This window comes from Triticum aestivum, chromosome 3B (genome assembly GCF_018294505.1).
Source record: "Triticum aestivum cultivar Chinese Spring chromosome 3B, IWGSC CS RefSeq v2.1, whole genome shotgun sequence".
Classification (NCBI taxonomy): domain Eukaryota; kingdom Viridiplantae; phylum Streptophyta; class Magnoliopsida; order Poales; family Poaceae; genus Triticum; species Triticum aestivum.
In genome coordinates this window covers 178241458-178263434 of record NC_057801.1, presented here as the reverse complement: position 1 = coordinate 178263434, position 21977 = coordinate 178241458, and the positions used below count along the sequence as shown (strand labels likewise).

The 21977-nt window shown below is 45.6% G+C and overlaps 2 protein-coding genes across 4 annotated transcripts; both read left to right on the top strand.

The window, feature by feature from the left end:
* The first annotated feature begins 685 nt into the window (after window positions 1-685).
* Window positions 686-8634, top strand: LOC123069241 (probable tRNA N6-adenosine threonylcarbamoyltransferase, mitochondrial). 3 transcript variants are annotated; one of them, XM_044492044.1, is made up of 14 exons: window positions 686-1153; window positions 1525-1816; window positions 1926-1970; window positions 2087-2161; window positions 2242-2338; window positions 4831-4921; window positions 5509-5558; window positions 5929-6119; window positions 6233-6318; window positions 6941-7019; window positions 7094-7177; window positions 7259-7373; window positions 7535-7623; window positions 8193-8362. In XM_044492044.1, exons 2-14 carry the CDS (start codon window positions 1565-1567, stop codon window positions 8223-8225), a joined length of 1287 nt encoding a protein of 428 aa, XP_044347979.1. In that variant the 5' UTR covers window positions 686-1153; window positions 1525-1564; the 3' UTR covers window positions 8226-8362. The 3 variants fall into 3 exon arrangements, with proteins under 3 accessions (XP_044347979.1, XP_044347978.1, XP_044347977.1); XM_044492043.1 differs by having other exon boundaries at window positions 688-1153; window positions 1529-1816; window positions 8259-8634; XM_044492042.1 differs by having other exon boundaries at window positions 689-1153; window positions 8259-8634.
* A 9735-nt stretch (window positions 8635-18369) lies between these two features.
* LOC101290665 (gibberellin 2-beta-dioxygenase 3) lies at window positions 18370-20966 on the top strand. The gene is made up of 3 exons (XM_044492041.1): window positions 18370-18919; window positions 19651-19990; window positions 20485-20966. The coding sequence occupies exons 1-3, from the start codon at window positions 18474-18476 to the stop codon at window positions 20722-20724; spliced, it is 1026 nt and encodes a 341-aa protein (XP_044347976.1). The 5' UTR covers window positions 18370-18473; the 3' UTR covers window positions 20725-20966.
* Window positions 20967-21977: the final 1011 nt, after the last annotated feature.

Sequence of the window (21977 nt, the reverse complement as noted above, 5' to 3'; positions counted from 1 at the left end):
TACTACATACTTAGCAGTAGCGCGGTTCTTGCGACCGCGCTACTGCTACTTAGAGTTAGGTGAACACCGCCGGTCGATATTTGTAGCAGCGCATTTTAGGCCGAGCGCGCTACTGCTAAATACTTATCAGCAGCGAGTTTACAGAACACGCGCTACTACTAGTTAGCAGCAGCGCTCCTTTTTGAACCGCGCTGCTGCTAAGATTCTGTGTATAGGCTTTTCCCTAGTAGTGAGCCTTCAATAATTTTACTTTTAACTTTCTCATGTTTTTACTTCAAAGTTTTCTGGTGCAGCGAACCAACCTGTGGTTGAGATGGTTAGGTGGACAGTGGTATCCCCAATCCATCAGGGTTCAAATTCTGGTGCTCGCATTATTTCTGAATTTATTTCAGGATTTCCGGCAATGCGCTTTCAGTGGGAGGAGACGTTCCCGTCGACGACGAGGCGCCTACGGTGGCTTCGTAAATTTCAAGATGATATGCCGGCTCAGTCTCTCGGAGGTGCTCATAGGGATATGGTGTGCGTGTGTGCGTTCATAGGAATGATTGTATGCGCGTGTATATGAGCGCTTGTGCCTGTACTGATGCTAAAAAAAAAGTTTTCCGGTGCATTTTCACCTTAAAGAAAGAATTTTCTCTACATCTATCCGCAAAAATGGGCCGGACGACTGGCGACCACCCGTGCGCTCGCTGCCCTCTCGTTCCCGCTTCGGCCACCTTCCCCCAAAATTTTCCCTATCTCGTATTTCCCCTCAAAAAATAAAGAATATAAAGAGGAGGCGGCGGCGGCGGCGGCGCGCGTGAAGCAGGTGGTTCCCCTTTCCTCCCCATCTCCCGTCAGTCTTCCCTTTCCTATTTCTCTCAAACCGGGGCGGGTGGACGGTGGGCGGCGGGCGGCGGGCGGACTGTGCTGCCTGTCCTCTCTCTAACCGCGGCGGAAGGACAGCGAGTGACGACGGCGAGAGACGGGGGCACGGTTCTGGGGAGGAGACGGGCGAGGAGTCCTTCCGCTGCGCCGTGAAAGTTTTCTCTGGTCCCTCTCTCTCCCTGCTCCGATTCTTCTCTCTGACCTGCAGCGCCAAGGGCACAATCAGGAACGGCAAGCCGGCGACCAGGACGGACATCAGCTCCCTCTTTGGTGGCTTTCTCCTCAGGTATGAACAATATATGTTGATCTATTTAGAGGAATCACTACTAATCGTGTCATTGTGTGGATGCTGATTGTGTGAATGCTTGTGTATGCGTGCTTCAAAGATGCATGGTTAGCTGCAGTTCAGAGATGAACATAGTTCAGTTTTGCATATGTCATCTTGAAGTTATTTCTTTCTTTTGTTTTGCTTTTGCATTGTAGATGGACAATGAGAGAAAAAACCAATTTATGCGGCTGTGTCATATATGCTTGTATCCATAATGACCTTGGTTGTCAGTGCTGAATTGAATATTTGCTATGTGTATGGATAGTGAGGATTATTTAATATGTGTATGGACATTGAACATGGTTAATGTAATTTGATTGTGCTCCCAGCCAGGCTGCAGGGTCATCCACTAGAACGGAGCCTGCGAAAATGGTGTCCACCCTTCTCCCAACCTTATCATTGCCGGTTTCACGGGCCACTGCATTCTTCCTCGGAACCCCAATAAAATCCTTCCGCTCTTACCATCCTCTTCTCCGCAGCCTCCTTGCTTCTGCTTCCTCCCTATCATCCCCTCCTACTCCCCGCTCCCTTGTCACCATGGCCTCCGCGGCTATCCCCGCCCGCCGGGACCTCCTCATGCTCGGCATCGAGACCAGTTGCGACGACACTGCCACCGCTGTGGTACGCATGGCTCATTCGCTGCACCCTTTCCGTCCAGTCACTTATATTTATCGAATCTTCTAGGATTTTATGCTTAGTGCTTGGCTCTATGATGCTTGGTCGGTTGCAGGTCAGAGGCGATGGGGAGATCCTTAGCCAAGTGATTGCTTCTCAAGTAAGGATATGCATCTCAGTTCACATTCTCTCTAGTTGTTTTGTGTCTACTTAGGAATTTTTGGCAAATGTAGTATCCTTTACACGTTGCTGATTGTACTATTATGTGTCTGGAAGTCAGATTTGCTTGTAAAATGGGGCGGTGTTGCTCCTAAGATGGCCGAAGAAGCTCATGCTCTTGCAATTGATCAGGTTCGTATTCCTTTAAGAAGATGGATGACTTTAACTTATCTACGTTTGTGTTAACTTTCTTATACATCTTTGTCTTGCAGGTTGTTCAGAAAGCACTTGATGACGCAAATGTTTCAGAGAGTGATCTTTCTGCTGTGGCCGTGACCATTGGACCAGGACTTAGTCTATGCCTTAGAGGTTCCTGTTTTTGCTATACTGATCTTGATTAAAATAAATATGAACTACTGATTTTTACCATTGCATGCTACTAAAATAGGGAAATGCCCGTTCGTTAGTTACCAAATTCAACTTTTATCCTGCAAAAAAATAAAATTATTTTGTAAGTTTGCACATAGGATACTTTATCAATTAGGTTTTAGGCGTGGTGACAATGGTTCAAATGAGTTAAGTTTGATAAGACCAAAGAATCTTATTATTCACTTAGAGAACTGTTTTGGAGAATTTAGTGCTGACTCTCTTGAAGTGTCCAGGCTGTGTGAAATGTTGTCATATAGCTTGCAGTGTGCCAGATTTCTAGGATGGATAATGGTTGTGTGTCTGGAGTATCACAATTCGGAAAGCCAATATTTGCTGCTTCCATATTCCATATGTATTACACTGTCTGAGGGCCGACTTAAGCTTCACCTGTCACATGTGATCTTCATTATCTTTCTCTGTGGTACTTAAGCAAAAGTTTTAGCCTTTAGGTGTAGTGCATTTTTACCACTAGCATGTCGGCCCTTTAGTTTTTCTAGTAATTCCTTCTTACATATAGACATAGCCATCTGCAAAACCAGTTCATAGTATCTGTTTTAATTATCATGTACTGAACTGACATATCAGATAGGAGAAGGTACATTTTTAGTCCCTCAGCTTTCGAAAGTGTCGGCGTACGACAATCTATGGGGTTGTAAAACCCCTTTACGTTGGGCGCGGGCACGCAGCACACAAAGAGCAGCAACAACCATACAGCACATGAGCGTTTTACCCAGGTTCAGGTCGCAGTATGCGTAAAACCCTACTCCTGCGTTGGTGGATTTATGAGTGTTTGAGCCCTGCGTTTACAGAGAGTGCAACCTTGTCGGCAAGATGCTCGGGTGGTGCTGCTAAGCTACTGCAAATGGACAGGGTTCCGACCGTTGTAAAGGTTGCCATGGCCCTCCTTTTATAGACGAAAGGGGTTACCGCAGTGGCAAAATGGTCATTACAGGGGTAAATAGTGGCTAGAGTGCTATCATACCAAACACTAACGGTATAGACAAGCGCATTAAATGCGCTGTTAGGTGTTACGCTGGGATGGATGCCGGCAAGGGAGCTCCGCTCCATCTGTACCGTCAGCCCAGCTACCTGTTATTACTGCGACACGCTCTTGGACGGGTGTCAATAAAAGTGATCTTCAGGCGGCGGATCGCCACGTGCCCCGACAAGCTCTACCTAACTGCCACCGCGCCCGCCACCTGTGGGCAAAGTCCTGACAGGTAGGTGCGGCGAAGCGGTGGAGGAAGCTTGAGCTTCCCGGCCTTGACCTTGCCGGCTACATGGAGGTACCTTGCCGGAAAGGTTGCTTCCCGGCAGCCTGAGTCTTGCACTTGAAATGATCTTCTCGATGACCTGCCTCGAGGTCTTCTCCACAGTATTTGTCTACCATGTCTTGGGTCTTTTAGAGTGGATCCATCCTCCGCCAAGCCCTTCCCGGCAGGGAGGCTACAACTGTGTGCGCGTAGTCAGGGGCATGAACACCCAATGTTCAGTACACCGACACAAAGTGTAAATTTGGTTCCTGAACTCTACACCGGATAAGTTTGCCCCTCAAATGTCAAACCCGTCTAGATTTGATCCCTTGCCACACTGAAAGCGGGTTTACGATGACTTGACTGTGGTTTCACAGACCTTAAAATCTCTTCAGCAAAAAAAAGGAAGAAGAAGAAAATTCAGAAAAAATTGAATATTCCTGAAAATTTATTAAATATTTAGAAATTTTTAAAAAGCATATCATTCATCAATGTTGTGGAAAAACCCTGTGTGTTTGACAGATTTCAAAAGCATTTCGTTTTCTACATTTTTTCCACATAATTCTCAAAATTTCGGTAGCTGAATATTCCTGTATTTTTTTTTCTGATTCTCCTTGTTTATTCTATTTTTTCAAACAATATTTGTAAAACAATTAATATTTCCCCTGTTTTTTATTTGTATATTAACTAAGGTTTCCAAACGATCTTCTATTTTTTATTTTCCTTCTTGTCTCCCACCCCTCATTTTCCCCAGTAGTGCTGAATGGGCTATCATGTCGGCGAAACAGTGCCGCGTCATCGTCAAAACCTCTTTGGGTAGGGCAAAGGGGTACCAATTCAAGACGGTTTTGGATACTTGAGGGACCAAACTTATTCTGTATAGAGTTGAGGAACGAAAATTGGACTTCTTCGGTTCTTCCTGTTACCTATATATATGGTTAACTTACCCACTCAATCAGAATTGGTCATGTTTTCTTTTTTTCGAACCATGCTGAGTAGACCACCATATCTTCTATTTTATGTGGGACACTCTTGACCTTGGAGATAAATCATTTTATTATGTTTTTCTATTGTTTATGTGAGTGCAAGACTTTGGTTAAATCTTGTAAATGAAATTTCCTTTTTTCTGATTTTTCTTACGTGAGTGTAATGAATAACGAAGACCTCTGTAAAGTGCAGTTGGTGTTCACAAAGCTCGGAAAATAGCAAAAGTATTTCACTTGCCTATTGTTGGAGTTCACCATATGGAGGCACATGCATTAGTTTCCAGGTAATCGTTGGACGTCTGACATCTCTTTAAATGATACACATGTTATATGATGAGTTCAACATCACACAGAATAAATTGTATATGATTTTTTTTTGTTCGAGGATGCAGAATTAGGTGTTTTAATGTAACTTTTTAAACCAGATCCGAAAAGTGTTTGTTTGCGTGGATCTTCTTTTACGAACTACTTGCATGTCCTACAGTATGTTTTCCCCTTACAATAGCTACAGACTCACCGAAACACTGAACTAGGTCTAGCACAAGCTGTGAAAACTGAAAATTGAACTATTTTTAGTGATATGACCTCCAAAGATTGAATTAAATTCTACTCTATGAAAGCTACAATTTGACTTTCAGTAGGAAATAATTTATGTCTAGAAGCTCTTTTGCCATGTCATATCTGTTACTAGCATACCTTGTTGTGACCTTAAGATGTGAAATTCGTTGTTTGATTACTTCAAATATGTTAACATATTTATGACGAAGGCCTCACTCTATAAATGTAAAAAAGATAAGTTAAGTGCCTCCCCATACTTCTAATGATATTGCATTCTCTGAATTATGGACTAATGTGGTTTGGTCCTTATCAGGCTAGTGAACAAGGACCTTGATTACCCGTTTTTGGCTCTTCTAATTTCAGGTATATGCAAATTACATTAGTCTCAGCATTCTATATCATGATCTAGCTTAATTCTCTGTGATTCTCTAGAAGCTTACAGTTGTAAATTACAATAGCAATAAGGCCACAGAAGATATGTGTTCATTCTTTTCCTGCCTGCCACCTATTATGTTGTGCCTTATTGCAAGTATTGAAATGTCATAAATATTTCCACTCGTACAAAATGACATTTCCATGCACTAAATTTTGAGAATTTTTTATTTGAAATAATTTAATGCAAAACTAAATCGGCCTAAGTTCATGCATGATAGTATGTCTTAATCTGCTAGATATGCTAATTTTGGTACTAACACTGGCTCACTTGTGTTTGCTAACTAGTTAATATGTTCAGGCGGACACAATCTTCTTGTTCTTGCTCAGAACCTTGGTGAGTATGTTCAACTGGGGACTACAATAGATGATGCAATTGGCGAGGCATATGACAAGTCAGCAAGATGGCTGGGTCTTGATATACGGAAAGGTGGCGGTCCTGCTCTTGAAGAGCTTGCCCTAGAAGGTGATCCAAATTCTATTAATTTCAGAGTAAGTTTGCGGCTGTACTTTTTCTACAAGTGCTGTGGAGCTAAATTGTATTTACTAACATTAATCTTAGTTTGACATGATATTGTTACTTGATTTTTTTCATCTACCTCCAGGTTCCGATGCGGCAACACAAAGATTGCAATTTCTCTTATGCTGGTCTCAAGACTCAAGTTCGATTGGCCATTGAATCCAGAAATCTGTATGAATATGCCATTCCTTTAGTTGCACTGTTTATTTCATCTTCTTCATCATAAGATAAACACACCTGCTGGTGTCTTCTATAGAACCTTTGCCATTTGGCATGCTGTTTATTCCTTGTTTATTTATCCTCGGAATTCATTCTCTTTGACCCCACACCCCAGGTTGACAAACATAACTTCATTTGGAACTCTCAGTAGTATACACATATTCTTAAGAATTTACTCCTTTTTTTTCATGTAGTAAATAGTGTTAGGATGTGGTAGGATTCTTTTTTGACCAAATAACAAGAAAATGCTTGTTGGTAGAGCGATGCAGCTGATGCTTAAAACATTGTTGAATATTTTGTTATGGAAATCATCGTACATCTTTCAAGCAGTTGTCAGTTTGACACCTTCTTTTGTTGAATAGATTATGCCTTGGTAAATGGAATATCTTTGACGTGACTACATATGATATAGGCTGAGAAGTAATCAAAATCATTTTGTTTCAAATAAATGAGGGTATAAAATGCCTTAATGTATTTATCGCTGAAGGAAGAATTTGCATATTTGAAGCAGGGTAGGTGTGCGGCTGTGCTGTGATTATTAATTAACTGTGCTTCTGTTTTCACACCATTGTAGGTGCACAGATGATATACCCATTTCATCTGCAACAGAAGAAGACAGACAACTAAGGGCAAACATTGCTGCCTCTTTCCAGGTTCAGTACCATGGATATTGTACTCATTGTCCATGAGGACTCTGATAAGTATCTGATAGCTTTAACTTGTGCAGCGGATAGCTGTTCTACATTTGGAGGATAGATGCCAGCGAGCAGTTGAATGGGCATTGAAGATGGAGCCTTCTATTAAACACTTTGTAATCCAGATATCCTGTTGCTGTTAAATTCAATTGCTTTCCTTAATTCATTCATTGTGTTAACCGATTCAATTATTAAAGGTTGTTTCAGGTGGTGTTGCATCAAACCAGTATGTTAGGGCGCGCTTGAATCATATTGCTGAGAAGAATGGCCTACAGCTTGTATCCCCTCCCCCAAGTCTTTGTACTGACAATGGTAATGAGTTTGTTGTTATGAGCTGTAATTAGTAATATTCAATCACACTGCCAGTAAAAGCATCTAATATTCAAAATCAACTTTCTTCCCGTAATTGTGACAACTATCAGATATGTTCTTTTAGAACTAGTAGAATATGATATGTTCCTTTATTTGTATAGGTGTCATGATTGCTTGGACTGGAATCGAGCACTTTGTTGCCGGTAGATTTGAAGATCCACCGCCTGCTGATGAGCCTGATGATATGCAGGTAGTCTAACCAAGCAGTATGCAGAGTTGATAAAATCAACTCCATACTGGATGAGTTCGAAAACTAATAACAGATAACTTTATAAAATAAGTGTGCAAAGTAACTGATTAAATTGCACTATAGGGAGCTCCATTATGTATTTTTTAGTTGTCTTACTTTGTTTTTCATATTAAGTTCTCCGGGGTTTTTTACATCATATTATTTGGTCATCTTGTTAATTTAGACATATGATCAGCTCCTTTTTAAAGCTAAATAGTTATTTGGATAAAAAGATTTGGTAGGTCAATGAAGATTGTAAATATAACACCAATGGTGATCCCATCATCATTAAAGTTTGAAGATCCAAATAAACACATATGTCGAATTCTTGAGCTTCGTTTGAAACTTCGAATAGTGTTGATAAACTAGCTCTTAGGAAGACAAATAAGTGAATTTGGCATGATTTTTGAAGCATGGTCATTTAATTCAGGGACTATGAGCACCCAGCTTTCTTGTTTCCTTTACTGGAATGGTAGGAATCGTGTTGCAGTGAGAAGTGCCCTGAACTGAGTATTTAAAATCTGATGCAGAACTTGCAGGTTTTATTCTGGCTGTTTCGCTAGTATCCCCCCTGATCATTTTATTGTCTGCTACAGTACGAGTTGCGTCCAAGATGGCCTCTTGGCGAAGAATATTCAGAAGGAAGAAGTGTTTCACGATCATTGAGAACAGCTAGGATCCATCCATCACTTACATCCATGACGAAGAGCTCTCGCAACTAGTTCGGTCAGACCATTGATCTTGGCTGCTTGCTGCCATTGAGTTCCACATCATCCAGTTTTGGGACCCATTACCTGGGTAGCCCTGCTCCCCTTTATTTATCATCGCAGTAATTAGCTTCAAAGGCTTGGGCTGATTATCTGTTCATTTGTTCCTTGTACTGTACATCTGAGAAGCAATAAACCAGCCCTGTTTATATACAAGATGTTTACCGCTCCGTGACTTGATATTTGAATCCATATCATATTTGTACATGTGAGATGTATTCCTTGTGAGATCGGTTGCTATCTCGAGGAGCTGTTCTTTGAAGAATCAAGACTCGAGAAATGTTCAGTTATCTAATGGCTCGTCTCGGTCCGCTTGGACGGACGGGGATGTGTCCACGCCTTCACTCTTTTACTGTTGCATGTTTAACAGTGTTCCCGCTACAGTATCTACAGTAGTTACCGTGCAAGTGACTATGAGCCATTCCTGCGTGAACTGGACCCCCTTCCTTGTTTGCTTATTGCAAATTCCCGGAACACTATTAGTACATATAAACATCATATGTATGAAGATGCTCGCCATCAAGAGCGAAATCCCCGTATAAATATTAACATGGCTGAAAAGTTAGGAGTAATAAATCTAGAAAAATGCAGAGCACACGTGTCAAAGTCTATGAGTTAAACTCGGGTGTGCAAATTTCATCAGTAAAGTACAAGTCAATGAAGTATGCGAAGTCCAACATCTATACAAGCAATATCTACTTTTCATAAAATTTCATGTTCCGATTTAATCGGCGCACACATACAAGCCGTTGCTTTTTTCTTTTTTGAGAATCGCCGTTGCCCATTTCTGAGTGACCTACTTGAAGCCTCCACCTAACAATGCGTGCGCGCTCCGAAGCGTAGAGAGCGATTTTTTGCACTGAATTGAATTGAGTGGAGTCCCAATCACCATCACCATGATGTAACGAATTTAAGACGGGCCAAATCTCTCGGCAATGGATCGCCTGTCAGGCAAACAAAAGTCGCTGTCCAGAATGCGACTCCCGTAGATTCCCTACCACACGTCCGCACTACACGTATGTAGTATCAACTTAGCCACGGCCGACTGGCAAAAGGAATAAGTTTGACCGCTCATTATGGGATCGGTCCTCTTTACACGATCGGTCCAAGCAACTGCCAGTCCAGTCGAGTACGCACAGCCTCTGAGTACCACGGGTAATGCTACACTTACGAAGAAGTTTAACGTAATCTTACGTAATTAGCCAGATGCTAGTTTGTGATTGGGATTTGGTAGAGGAGGGGCCCACCCCAGTTAAAATAAGGGGGGCGAGAGAATTATGCAAGGAAGGTTACGTAAAACCTTACGTAGCTATTCGTAAGTGTAGGATTATCGGAGTACCACCGTGTGGCGTAATAACCCGGAAATTTCAGCACCTGAAATCCTCGGTCTTAGACGAAAAAGAATGCGTAGTTAGTACTCGCTCCCTTTCGTAATATTAGAGCGTTTTTGACGCTATTTAGTACTCTCTTCATGCCATAATATATAAGAGCGTTTTTTGACACTCATATTATGGGATGAAGGGACTCATTACAAACACGCCACACAGTACGCTACTATTATGAAGTGTAGATTTTTCTTCTTCTTTTGGGTCAATTTCCTGCACAGTGTGGTTGAGGTCAAAATCGCACCGGATCCGACCGCTCCATAAAGATCTCGAGCTTAGTTGGCCGGAAAGGAAAGAAGGGGCCGGCTGCAGAAGATCATCGATCGACGTCGGCGAGCAGTGCACGACTGTGATCATGCGAAAGGGAGGGCCTAGGATACTACTCCAGCTACGAGCAAGTTGCTGTACTTGCACCACATGCACGCCCGCCCCGGCGCGTTCAGCGGCGGGAGGCCGGCGCCCGTCGCGGTCGGCTCCGGCGACCCGACGCGCCGAAAGCGACCGGCGGCCCCGCCGGCCTTGTCACGCGTAGATCGAGATCGGGCCACACCACACCACACCGGCCGGGAGAAAGGGACGCTGTCTGCGCCGGGCCCGCCCTTCTCTTTTGCGGGAGCAGCCCGGCCCACCTTGACCCGACGACCGCCGGAGAGCTACCCTCTGTCTAGCGGCTAGCGCCTACGTGCCGGCCCCAGCGCGGCGTTTCTGGGTGGGGCCCGGGCGGGCGGCGCGCCATGCTGCCCTGAGCGTACCTACGGCTACGGACGTGGTCGCCGGCGAGGCTGGGGCTACGTGGACGCCGCCTCCAGCGATCGCGTGCAATCTACGGGACTGATTGAGCGTACCTACCGGCTACCGTGGACATGAGTCGAACAACGTGGGACTTGTATATACGTTTGTTTCCCCATCCCCATATGTATATTTTTGATAATTACCAGACGAATGTAATGGCTAAGTCGTTTTTCTTGCGGCATAATGGCCAAGCAATGGAGAAATCAAATCAGAGACGGTCGAATCCCAAAGCCTGATGATCTAATACCAGAACAGTTTTTAGCAAGGCCATTAGCTACTTCATTGGCCTCTCTAAAGCAGTGGCCAAACGACGTAGTAGCAAATTCGGACGAAATGTTTGCATTCCATGATAATTGGAAGCTCGTGCCCCGGGTTTGCTTCATCTTCGACAACTGCTTCAACCGCAAAGGTGCTATTAGACTCACTAAACACTCGACTGCACCCAACAACAGCCCGTTCCGAATAGCAATGATCTCTGCTGAATCCACATCACTGATACGAGGCAGGTACCATGTTGAAGCTGCTATAAATTCACCATGCTCGCGCAATAGCACCAACGGCTCCCGTCAGAGTATCATCATAAAATGATGCATCTAAGTTGATTTTCACCACTCCTGTCGCCGACTTCTTCCACACATGATTCTTTTTTCTAAGTTTCTAACCCGGCTGGTTTGGAGTACAAGCTCAAACAAAATTAGTGGCGATAAACCTTGATCAACGTAGCAGTTTGTTCCGGGGTGTGGATGCACTGGTGATGTTGCCACCAAATGTACCAAGCGACCATAATGATCAGTTCTGCCTGTGGTAAATCTTCAACCTGGGCATTTTATCTCATGAGACTCTATCATAACAGAACCCAATTGATCTTTAGTAACAGCCTTTTGAATCACTTCATTCAAACTAAGCCGCGTCCAAACCTTCATTGCCCGCGGGCAAGTAAAAATATGGTGTTGGGTATCTTTCATCCCTCTCTTACATATGGGACATTAGGTAATTAGAGGTATGTGTCTTCCTGCAAGAACGCCATAACATGGGAGAGCTCCTCTCAACACCTTCTGGCCAAAATGCTTCACTTTTCGCGAGATTCGCAGCTGCCACAACAGATAGAGTTTTTTTTCTTTTGTTTTTGAGTGGTGATAGAGTTTGTTTCCTCATATAAGTTCTGTGTGTATCGCCTTCAAAGTTGTTGCGGAGTTTCTCTTCCAACTTCCAAAGTTGCCTTTTACATCACAAGAAGCACACTTTTGGGGTGTGTGGTGTACCTGTGCGTGCGTGATAGACATGGTGATCGGTTGTGCACGATAGCACTCGAACCTGAACCGCAGACATGCATATCCAGCTAGCCACCATTAAACTAGTCGATTTACTCGATTGATGTATACGTAAACGGCCAGCATAGCACAGAGCAAGCCGCATCATCATCCCATCAAACCTACCACTCGAGTTCAGTTTATTTAAGCACGAGGGAGAAATGTGATTGCAGCTATACGGCTGGCCCTGTCGTAAAAGAAAAACGACCGTACGCGTGGCGTGCGCATATAACAGGTTAGGGCATCTTCAATGGCAACCCGCAAAAATCCTTTCACATTCGTTTGCGGACAGGGAAGATCAGTCTGCGGGCATGGATGCGGAAAATCGTCATCCAAAGCTAGCCGCATACATTCAAACTCTTTTTCAATAAACCGCATGAAATTCATGCAAACACGGCCGGATTTCGTACATACATGATGGATTTCATACAAACCGAACGAGAACGGTTACATTTTGAACGTATTTTCAACTTAAAAAGCTAAAACTATGCGCACGTACGATCGTGCGGAGCTCCACTCCCGCGACAAGGATACACTACACTAGTCTATGGCCTGCCGCGGCTTGTCTTCCCCCTGTCCGGCAGACAGGAATAACCGGACTGCCGGGAGCCCCGGAGGCATGTTCTTCCCCCGTATCTTTCCTACGTCCGGTTGCACCGCTCATCGGGGCGGCAAAGAGGATGCTTCAGCCGGAGCGGAAGGGTGCTTCCGTGGAGCTCACGCGGGTGCCCATGATGGTCTGAGATAAAGGAGAACCGGTCGGGTAACCAGCGGTGCCCTTCCTGGGACCCAAGCGGCGACAACTTCCCGTGTTCTACTTCTCCTCGATGATGGCGGCAGACGCGGACGTGTGGGCCACCGCCTCGTCTACATCCACGCATCCGGCTTCTTTCTCTGCGTGCATAGCGCAGCTACGCGCGCGTCGACGTCAGATGGCGCGGTCGCAGGCATTGGGCGCGACGATGCCCGTGCCACCCTGCTCCCCGCCGTGCCGGGGTGGAGCAACCCGCCACTCCTCATCGAGTTGGCCTAGAGCGGCAAGTTGCTAAACCACGCGGTGGCTTGGGGCGGCAACTTGCTCCGTCGGGTCAGGAGCGGGAGCTGGAGCAGCAAGCTGCCTCGCTCGTATCCGGCGGGCTCGACGGACCACACAGTCGGCTTGTATGCCGGAGAACTGATCTTTGGAAGCCATCGAATGAGTGGAGAAAATGGTGAAGGAGGAGATGGGAGTGGCGGAGGGTGCGATTCTTGCCCGGCATCTAGCCTCGTATAAATAGAGGGCGAACGGGAGGAGCTCGGTCGGCGCTGTGTTTAATGCCGGCCCACTCAGCGGACGTGTGACCGGAGAAGGTTTCTCGGCTTCCACGCGGGTCTAATGGAGGCGTATGAATGCGATGAGGAGGCGTGTTCAGCCGGGCATGCAGCTGACGGCGCCCTCGGCCGACGAGCCGCTTCAATTACGGAGGCAGTGAGAGGTCGCATCTACGCTGAGCCGTCTTCAATGCGGAGCGACACGCTCTACACTGGTATGATTGTGGGGCAGCTGGCGCAGAGCGGGAGCGCGAGTGAGAGGGGGAGGTTTTTTTGGTGGGCCAAGGCGGTCAGAAACGGGTTTGGGATCGATCCGGACTCCCGCACCCCCCCTTTCTCTCCGGTTTGCGGGAGAAATCGCATCCGGACCGTCCCACGGACCGATACAGGTCAGCGTTGGATGGCTTTCGCGGTCCGGACAGAGCAGTCCGGCGTAAGGTTTACGGGTCTATCTTGAAGATACCCCTAGGCCACAAACATGCTTATCTCGGACCTGGCATCACTCCGTGTGAGCAAGAAATACTAGTCAACAGTGTAACGGGCGAATCAATCTGTGATTGTATGGTTACCGTGACAGCAAGAAATACTAGTCAACAGTGATGTTGGATGGTTAGAAGGATAACGATAGTGGTATTTCTAGCTCATTGGGATTTAAGTTTTAGACTTGACACCGATGCTCGCATTTTTCTGAATTTATTTTAGACTTTCTGACAATGTTTGTATGATGGAATGAGACGTTTCTGTCAACTATGAGACGCGTGTGTTGATTTTGTCAATCTCAAGATGCTATTTTGACTTAACCTTTTGAAACTATTCAATTGTACTCCCGCTGTATATACAGAGGGAGTATTTCTTTACAAAGGAAATACTATGCGTTAAAAGAAATCAGTGCAACGTGCGCGATGGAGATCACAGAGACCGTGCGACACAGTAGGCAGGCAGGTGTAATAAGCGATTGAGCATGCATGCATGCATGCTGCGGGCGTTGATCGATTTCAGGCACAGTGGGCGGGAAAACGATGGCCTGATGATCACGCTCGCTGCGGTGCATTGATGCTCAGGGTGCAACAAATTCGTCAATGACAGTCGACAGCCTGACGGCGATGGTCATTAAGACCGGCCGGCCCGGCGTTGACTAATCGCTCTCTCTCCCCGGGGTCCAAGCCCACAGTACACAAGCTAAATCAGAACCAGAGACGAAACATCAAAGCCATGGCCAAACTTCTGAAAGGAAACGGCGACATGGTTTACATAAGAAGAGAACAATTGCTAGCAAAATAAATCTAGACGAGAAACCATGGAGGCGACGCGACCCAGGAACATCACCTGGCGACCCGCTGTAAGATAGGGCCCATCCTCTCTTCCCGCTAAGAAATTTGCTCGTTTTGCCTGCAATGCGCGTAGCCCTATCAATCCGAAAATTGCATAATAGCTTTATTTATTTATTTATTTATTTGTGCATATCTTAATTCCCACAGTCGAATCCCACGTCTTTTCATGTCATGTCGACTAGTCGATCGGATCCATTTCGATTATATGAGTTACTATCAAAATCTAATGTGAAAGCGAGTTGGTCCAAAACGTGACATCTTGTTCTAGAACAGGGTCGGAGTTGATGCACCAAACATTTTACACACATAAAGCTTTCTATTGAGGGTTACGAAAGAAAAATCGTGCAATTGACTTTTCAAGATTTTTGAAAAGTCCATTAGAAAAACAGGTAATGAGCAAAAAAAGAATGAAAAAAGAAATCTACTTGGTAAAACGTAAAGGAGGCAATTATCTGAAAAGGGAAAAAGCTTGAAAGGAAACATGAGATTGGCTATTTACGAAAAAGGGTTTCCCCCCGCTTTATGAGATTGGCTATTTCATCGGTATCAAAACAATAAAGAGTACCTCCCCCTACACACCCTAAAGGATGAAGGCCACACAACCATGAAAAAAGGAGTATTACTAGTAGAGATGAGTGATGTACTTCAACATACGTCAATGTTGCATGGCTGAGCATGAGATGTATATGCCTATGTGGAACTCTTGGAGTATAGATCACCACCATTGCAGTAAGTGGTTGATCGGCTAATTAAACTGCATACTTGAGATGATTATCTTCTGAACACTTCTGAAATAGCACACTTTATTAGCATATATATTTCTTGCACTAGCTTGGCGAGGATTGTTAGCATGACCTCTTGTTCTTGCAATACCGTTCCTGTATTTTTAAAAAGGAAATGGTTTCAAGCATATTAAACCTAACAAATGGTGCAAAATAAAGTAAATATTTGAAAAAACTCAGGGAAATTATAAATATCAAATCAGCATATAGGTACTTGTAGTGGCTTCATTATCAAAAGACGACCAAGGTTGAAAATGGCCCAAGATCCAGCCATCATTCTCCCAAGCCTTTCTAGTGTACCATCAATCATCTTACAAATCAGAACTAGTGGAGTATTGGCCACACCATCTTACCAGTTGCAGTAAAGTTGATGGGCTAATTAAACTCAGACGATATCTTCTGAACACACGAGATTTCTGAAATTAGCAAGTGACAAACATAGCACACTTTATTAGCATATATTTCTTGCACTAGCTTGGCGAGAGGATTGTTAGCGTGAACACCTTGTTATTGCAATGTTGTTTCTATTTTTTAAAGGAAATAGTTTCAAGCGTATTAAACCTAACAAATGGTGCAAAAAAATAAATCTTTGAAAAAATTCAGAAAAGTAGCAAATCAACATATAGGTACTTGCAATGGCTTCTTTATCAAAAGATGACCAAGGTTGAAAATGGCCCAAGATCCAGCCATCATTCTCTCAAGCCTTTCTAGTGTAACATCAATCATCTTACAAATCAGAACTAGTGGAGTACTGGCCGCACCATCTTCCCAGTTGCAGTAAAGTTGATTGGCAAATTAAACTCACATACCAGCATAATTGAGACGATTATCTTCTGAACACACAAGATTTCTGGAATTCATTGCAAGTGACAAACATAGCATACTTTATGAGCATATATTTCTTGCACCAACTTGGCGAGGATTGTTACCATGAATATTGTTTCTACTTTTTTAAGGAAATGGTTTCAAGTGTATTAAACCTGACAAATTGTGCAAAATAAAATAAATCTTTGAAACAAATTAGAGAAGTTATAAATAGCAAATCGGCATATAGGTACTTGCACTGGCTTCTTTATCAAAAGATGACCAGGGTTGAAAATGGCCCAAGATCCAGCCATCATTCTCTCAAGCCTTTCTAGTGTAACATCGACCATCTTATAAATCAGAATCAGTGGAGTATTGGCCACACCAGCGGCGGCGCCAGGAGGAATAAATCTGTGGGGTCAAAGAGATTATTATCACATATTTTACATGATTTTTGGAGTTTTTATATATAGATACACACATGTATATAATGGAATAGCAAAAAAGCTATGGGACATCTGATCCCACAGCTATAACGTGGATTCGCCGCTGGGCCACACCATCTTAGGTCTTACCAGTTGCATTACAAGTTGATTGACTAATTAAACTCACATACCAGCATAATTGAGACAATTATCTTTTGAATAGACGAGATTTCTGGAATTTGCAAGTTACAAGCATTCACACTTTATTAGCATACATTTCTTGCACCAGCTAGCTTGGCGAGGATTATTAGCATGAACCCCTTGCTATTGCAATATTGTTTCTGTTTCTTTAAAGGAAATGGTTTCAAGCATATTAAACCTAAGGAATGGTGCAAAATAAATTAAACCTTTCCAAAAAAACAGAAAAATTATAAATAGTAAATCAGCATATTGTTAGGTACTTGCAGTGGCTTCTTTGTCAAAAGATGACCAAGGTTGAAAATGACTCAAGCTCCAGCCGTCCTTCTCTGAAGCCTTTCTAAGTGTAACTTGGATCTTACTGCCTTCGTCACAAACACGGATAATATTTTTTTTGACGAAAAACAGCATTCTGATTTCATTCATTAAGATAGGATGAGTTTTTTTTGACAAACACGGATAATAGTTCGTTTCAAAACACGGATAATAGAGACCCCATAGCCTACTCACATAGGTACCCTTTTTTTTTACATGAATAGAGGGTTGTGGATCTGCTTAATGTGTTTCCCAGACCATCAGTGAGCGTCTCCAACTATCGTGATTAAAAAGAGCTATTGGGATACCTGTAAAGATCCCAATCTTCAGTAGCGATTAGCAAACCGAAGTTGGCAAAATGCGTGCTGGTCTAATGTGGCCAAAAGACGTCAAGGCCCATCTAGAACGTGAGATTATTGTTCTTGGGTTCGCAAGCGATAAATATAGGCATACAGCACACGTTATCTGCGTCTATCTCTTGCACCTGGCGAGGATTTTTTTAGCATGGACAGCTCAGCGGGGCTCCCCGTTCATGCAGTCCATTCCTATTTTTGAAGAAGGAAATGAACCCGGACGGACATATTATCCTTGTGGTCCTCTGAGCAAGTGCTGCACAAGTATTTTCCTATTCTGCTGGAGTGCATTGTACCACCACGCCACGGCAAATCCACGGCATTATTGGTCCATGTATATACTATTATGCTCAGTGTTTAAGACCCACAAGTATCTTGCCTGGCTATTCAAGAGCATTTTGCAGGTATTGGCAAAAAGACTCGTATACGTCGTCCGCATGGTGGTAACTTGTAAGCAATATCGTCAAAAGATGACCAAGATTGAAAGTGACCCCGATCGGCCATCGCTCTGAAGGCTGAAGGCTCTGACCCAAGTAAGTTTTCTGGAAGTGTGACTATGATGGACTTTCAAGATTTTCTGTGTCGCCAGCAAGGAATTCTAAACCGAAAAACAAAACAATCGTAATATGTGAGCCATGTGTCATCACTGACGTAGAAAACACACATTCCGCGTACGTACTGAAGTGCTCAGACGGCAGGGATTAAACCGGCACGGACACTACCGATCTAATGTAACGATGAGCGAAACGGCAACCCATGATGACACTAGCGATCCGTGCCATTGGTGCTCGATCTGACGGCCCAGATCAACGCACTACAGCGTCACAGGTGCACAGGCAGAGCGCGCGGAATATTCAGAGGCTGTACTTGTACCAACCCAAACTTCCGGCGGGCGGGCCGGTGCGCCTATAAATAGAGGGCAACGAGCTCGGCTCGTATCACTCGACTCGAAGAGCTCTCGCGCTTGCTCGATCAAACCTTCCTGCCCTGCTTTCTCCTCTGTTTCCTCGAGACCAAGGAAGAAGAAGCCGACCGACCATGGTGGTTCTTGCCAAGGGCGAGCTCGAGCAGATAGCGCTGCCGGCGGCGCAGCCGCCGCTGGCCCACGTCCGGGCGATCGACCTGTCCGCCGCCCCGGGGCCCGGCCGCGCGGCCGCGGCGCGCGCGCTGGTGTCCGCGTGCGAGGAGCAGGGCTTCTTCAAGGTGACCGGCCACGGGGTGCCGCCGGAGCTCGTGCGCGCCGCGGAGGCGGCCGCGGCGGAGTTCTTCGCGCTGCCGCAGGCCGAGAAGGAGGCCGCCGCGGGCCGGCCGCTCGGGTACGGCAGCAAGCGGATCGGCGTCTCCGGCGACCTCGGGTGGATCGAGTACGTCATGCTGGGGGTCACCCCCGCCGGCGCGCTGCCCGCCGCCTCCTTCACGTCCTGGACATTGCCGTGCGCGGGCGCCGCCGTGGCGTCACTGTCCGAGCCCCCCTGCCCCTTGCGGTGAGTTCGTTCGCTCGCCACCCATGCACGCGTACATTTTACATGCGCCCTCCGCGTCTGCACCGGCACCCCCTCCCTCCGCTGACAAACACATGCACATGCACATGCACACATGCCACGCCACGTTTTTCTTCCCGCCCTCTCATGATCTGCTCTGCTCAAAATGCGTGTTCGAACAGTCCAATCACTGTCAGTTGGAGAGCATTACCTGAACTCCTAAAGTGTACCAAAAGTGAATCTTAGCTAGCAACACCAGTCAATTTGCCAGGTCCCTAAAACACGAAGCTGTGGGATTTTTTTTCGTTGAATAGTTTAGAGTTCCTGAAAAGCAAATTTGAAAATATAAGGAGAATTTCCGTGGATAAGGTCGGCCTTTCGTGGCCGCGTGGAGCTTCACTATTTATCGCGGCCGACGTACGGAGGCGGCGAATCTTTAACGTTTGACTCACGTGCGGCGGCGACGTAACGGTCGGCCCGTTCCTTTCGATCACTCTCTACTTGCCGTGCTGCTCCGTTCGCACGTGTCGGCGTCGCCGCGCATCCGTGTCGACGCGCCGCCCGTCCAGCTACGTACGTACGCTGCCTTTCTGCCGCTCCGGTGACGTGCTGCCGTTTGCACTCCACACCGCCGCGCCCCATCTCTATCCGCATCTCTTTTGACATCATTCATTAATCGGTGTCGCCGAGAAATGCATTGAGTGATATTTTGGTGGTCTTTTTTTTGTTGTCAGGGATCTTCTGGAGGAGTACGCGGCGGCGGTGCGGCGGATGGCGTGCGGCGTGCTGGAGCTGATGGCGGAGGGGCTGGGGGTCGCGCCGGCGGACGCGCTGTCGCGGCTGGTGTCGGACGCGGAGAGCGACAGCATGGTCCGGGTGAACCACTACCCGCCGCGGCCGGAGCTGCAGGGCCGCCTCCTGACGGGGTTCGGCGAGCACACGGACCCGCAGGTCATCTCCGTGCTCCGCTCCAACGGCACGTCCGGGCTGGAGATCTGCGCGCGCGACGGCTCCTGGACCGCCGTGCCGCCCGACGCCGACTCCTTCTTCGTCAACGTCGGCGACGCCCTGCAGGTACGTACACCCTACACGTCGCGCTGCTCCTGCTCTGCTACACCTACACCTACACCTACACCTACACGGTAGGAGTACTTCTCTCAAGGACGTAAGTTCGGTGCATGCTACTCTAGATGCTGCTACTGCTGTTGCACGTCACTTTTACTGTGGGGGTGCATGGATCTCCAGGCGAGCAAACGAGATCGAGTCAATAATGATCAGTGCCCGGTCTCGAGCCTTCTCTCGAGTGTCCACATCAAACAAGGGCAGCAGCAGTGCAGCACGAGGCTACATATATAGCACTGTATGTGCATGCATACGGCCAGCACGCAGTCGTGTACAGTACAGGGCCCGCCCCCTTGAGCCCTGCACGTGAAAACCCTGGCATGATGAATGCTGATAATGCGAGCATGCATATGCATGCATGAATTAATAAGACACTAGTATTACTACTACGCAGAGACTAGTTTCAGGTGCAACGCATCGTATTAATTTGGTCCTCGTGCATGCAGGTGTTGACGAACGGGAGGTTCAGGAGCGTGAGGCACAGGGTGGTGGTGAGCAGCGAGAGGCCGAGGGTGTCCACGATCTTCTTCGGGGGCCCGCCGTTCGGCGAGAGGCTGGCGCCGCTGCGCCAGCTGCTAGGGGACGGCGGCCGGAGCCGCTACAGGGAGTTCACCTGGAAGGAGTACAAGAGCAGCACCCACAAGGGCAGGCTCGCCACCGACCGCCTCTGCAGCTTCGAGAACTAGCCAGCGACCAGCCGCCTGACAGAGACTAGCTTCCGTGCGTTACGTATATACTGCAGGCTATATACTTATGTGTGTGTGTGTGTGTGTGGTCATGGTCATAGTTAACTAATGAAGCCCCGGATATTCAAAACGCTCCCGTGCACACGTGCTCTCGCTATCTCGGCCTCTTTGTCGTTGAGAATGAGACCACCTCTTGTAGCCGGCCCGTATCTCACAATAAATACGTGATATTCCTATTTGAACTGTAAGGCTCACCTTATTACGCACATAAAGGTAAAGCCATTAGAAAAGCAGGTGCATTTCCCTCAAAAAAAAAAGAAAAAAGAAAAGCAGGTGCATGAAAGAACAGAAATTGGAGCAGTTGGAGCAATTAGACGAAAAAAATATACAATAGCGCAAATTGCTTTTGGAGGCCGAGCTCCATGGAGACCCCCAAATGCAAAAATCAAATTTCGTAAAAATTCATAATCTATATCTCAAAAAACTTTGGAAAAAAATACAAAGATAGATGAAGGCATAGTGCACAAGTGTGTAAATTTTTAGGACGAAATACATTGAAATGAGGGATGTGCAAAAAAGACAGATTTGAGGCTTTTTAACACATGATATTATTCATCCTCCTAGATCACGAATTTGTCTTTTTTATACAGGTCGCATTTCAACGCACATCCCGAGAAAAAAAATCATGGTATAAATTTTCTTTTCCCTCACAAATCAATAACTTGACTATTTTTAAGTTATGGCAAGTATAGAATTGCCGACACATTGGTAAAGGCATTTTAATACATTTTTTTAGCTTTGCATTGATATATAGAAAAGTACTGGTTCCTAACACAAACTTGCATTTATCACTAAGTTTTCATTGACTACGAATGATAACTTCGTAAACCTTAAGATGATATATCGGATCAATCGCTCGGAGGTACTATGTTTTAGAAAAAAGAAACAAGCATATGCGATGAAAAAAAATGTATGGTGGCCATTTAATGCAGGGAAGGAACTATATTCGAGGAACTTGCTTTTTACCTCCAGCAATGATAGCATGTGTTAGGCTTCTCGGTTTGTGATGAAAAATTATGTTTGCAGCAGAAACCTGATTTTTGTAACACAATTATTTTTCTAAAATTACTGCAACCCCCCCTCCCCCCACTCTCCCTCCCTGGGCGAAGACTGCGAAGGAGGAGTTTAGTGGCCATTTTTGCTGAGATGCAATTAAAAAATGTTTTTAATCAAATCAATTCTTAATTTATCAG

What these genes read in the sequence shown, in the direction of transcription:
- LOC101290665 (XM_044492041.1), top strand. Translation starts at nt 18,474, where the DNA reads ATGGTGGTTCTTGCCAAGGGCGAGCTCGAGCAGATAGCGCTGCCGGCG. An exon ending in GAGCCCCCCTGCCCCTTGCG is followed by an intron (nt 18,920 to 19,650) that starts GTGAGTTCGTTC and finishes TTTTGTTGTCAG; the next exon opens with GGATCTTCTGGAGGAGTACG. An exon ending in ACGTCGGCGACGCCCTGCAG is followed by an intron (nt 19,991 to 20,484) that starts GTACGTACACCC and finishes TCGTGCATGCAG; the next exon opens with GTGTTGACGAACGGGAGGTT.
- LOC123069241 (XM_044492043.1), top strand. Translation starts at nt 1,565, where the DNA reads ATGGTGTCCACCCTTCTCCCAACCTTATCATTGCCGGTTTCACGGGCC. An exon ending in ATGCTCTTGCAATTGATCAG is followed by an intron (nt 2,162 to 2,241) that starts GTTCGTATTCCT and finishes TTTGTCTTGCAG; the next exon opens with GTTGTTCAGAAAGCACTTGA. An exon ending in ATGAGCCTGATGATATGCAG is followed by an intron (nt 7,624 to 8,258) that starts GTAGTCTAACCA and finishes TGTCTGCTACAG; the next exon opens with TACGAGTTGCGTCCAAGATG.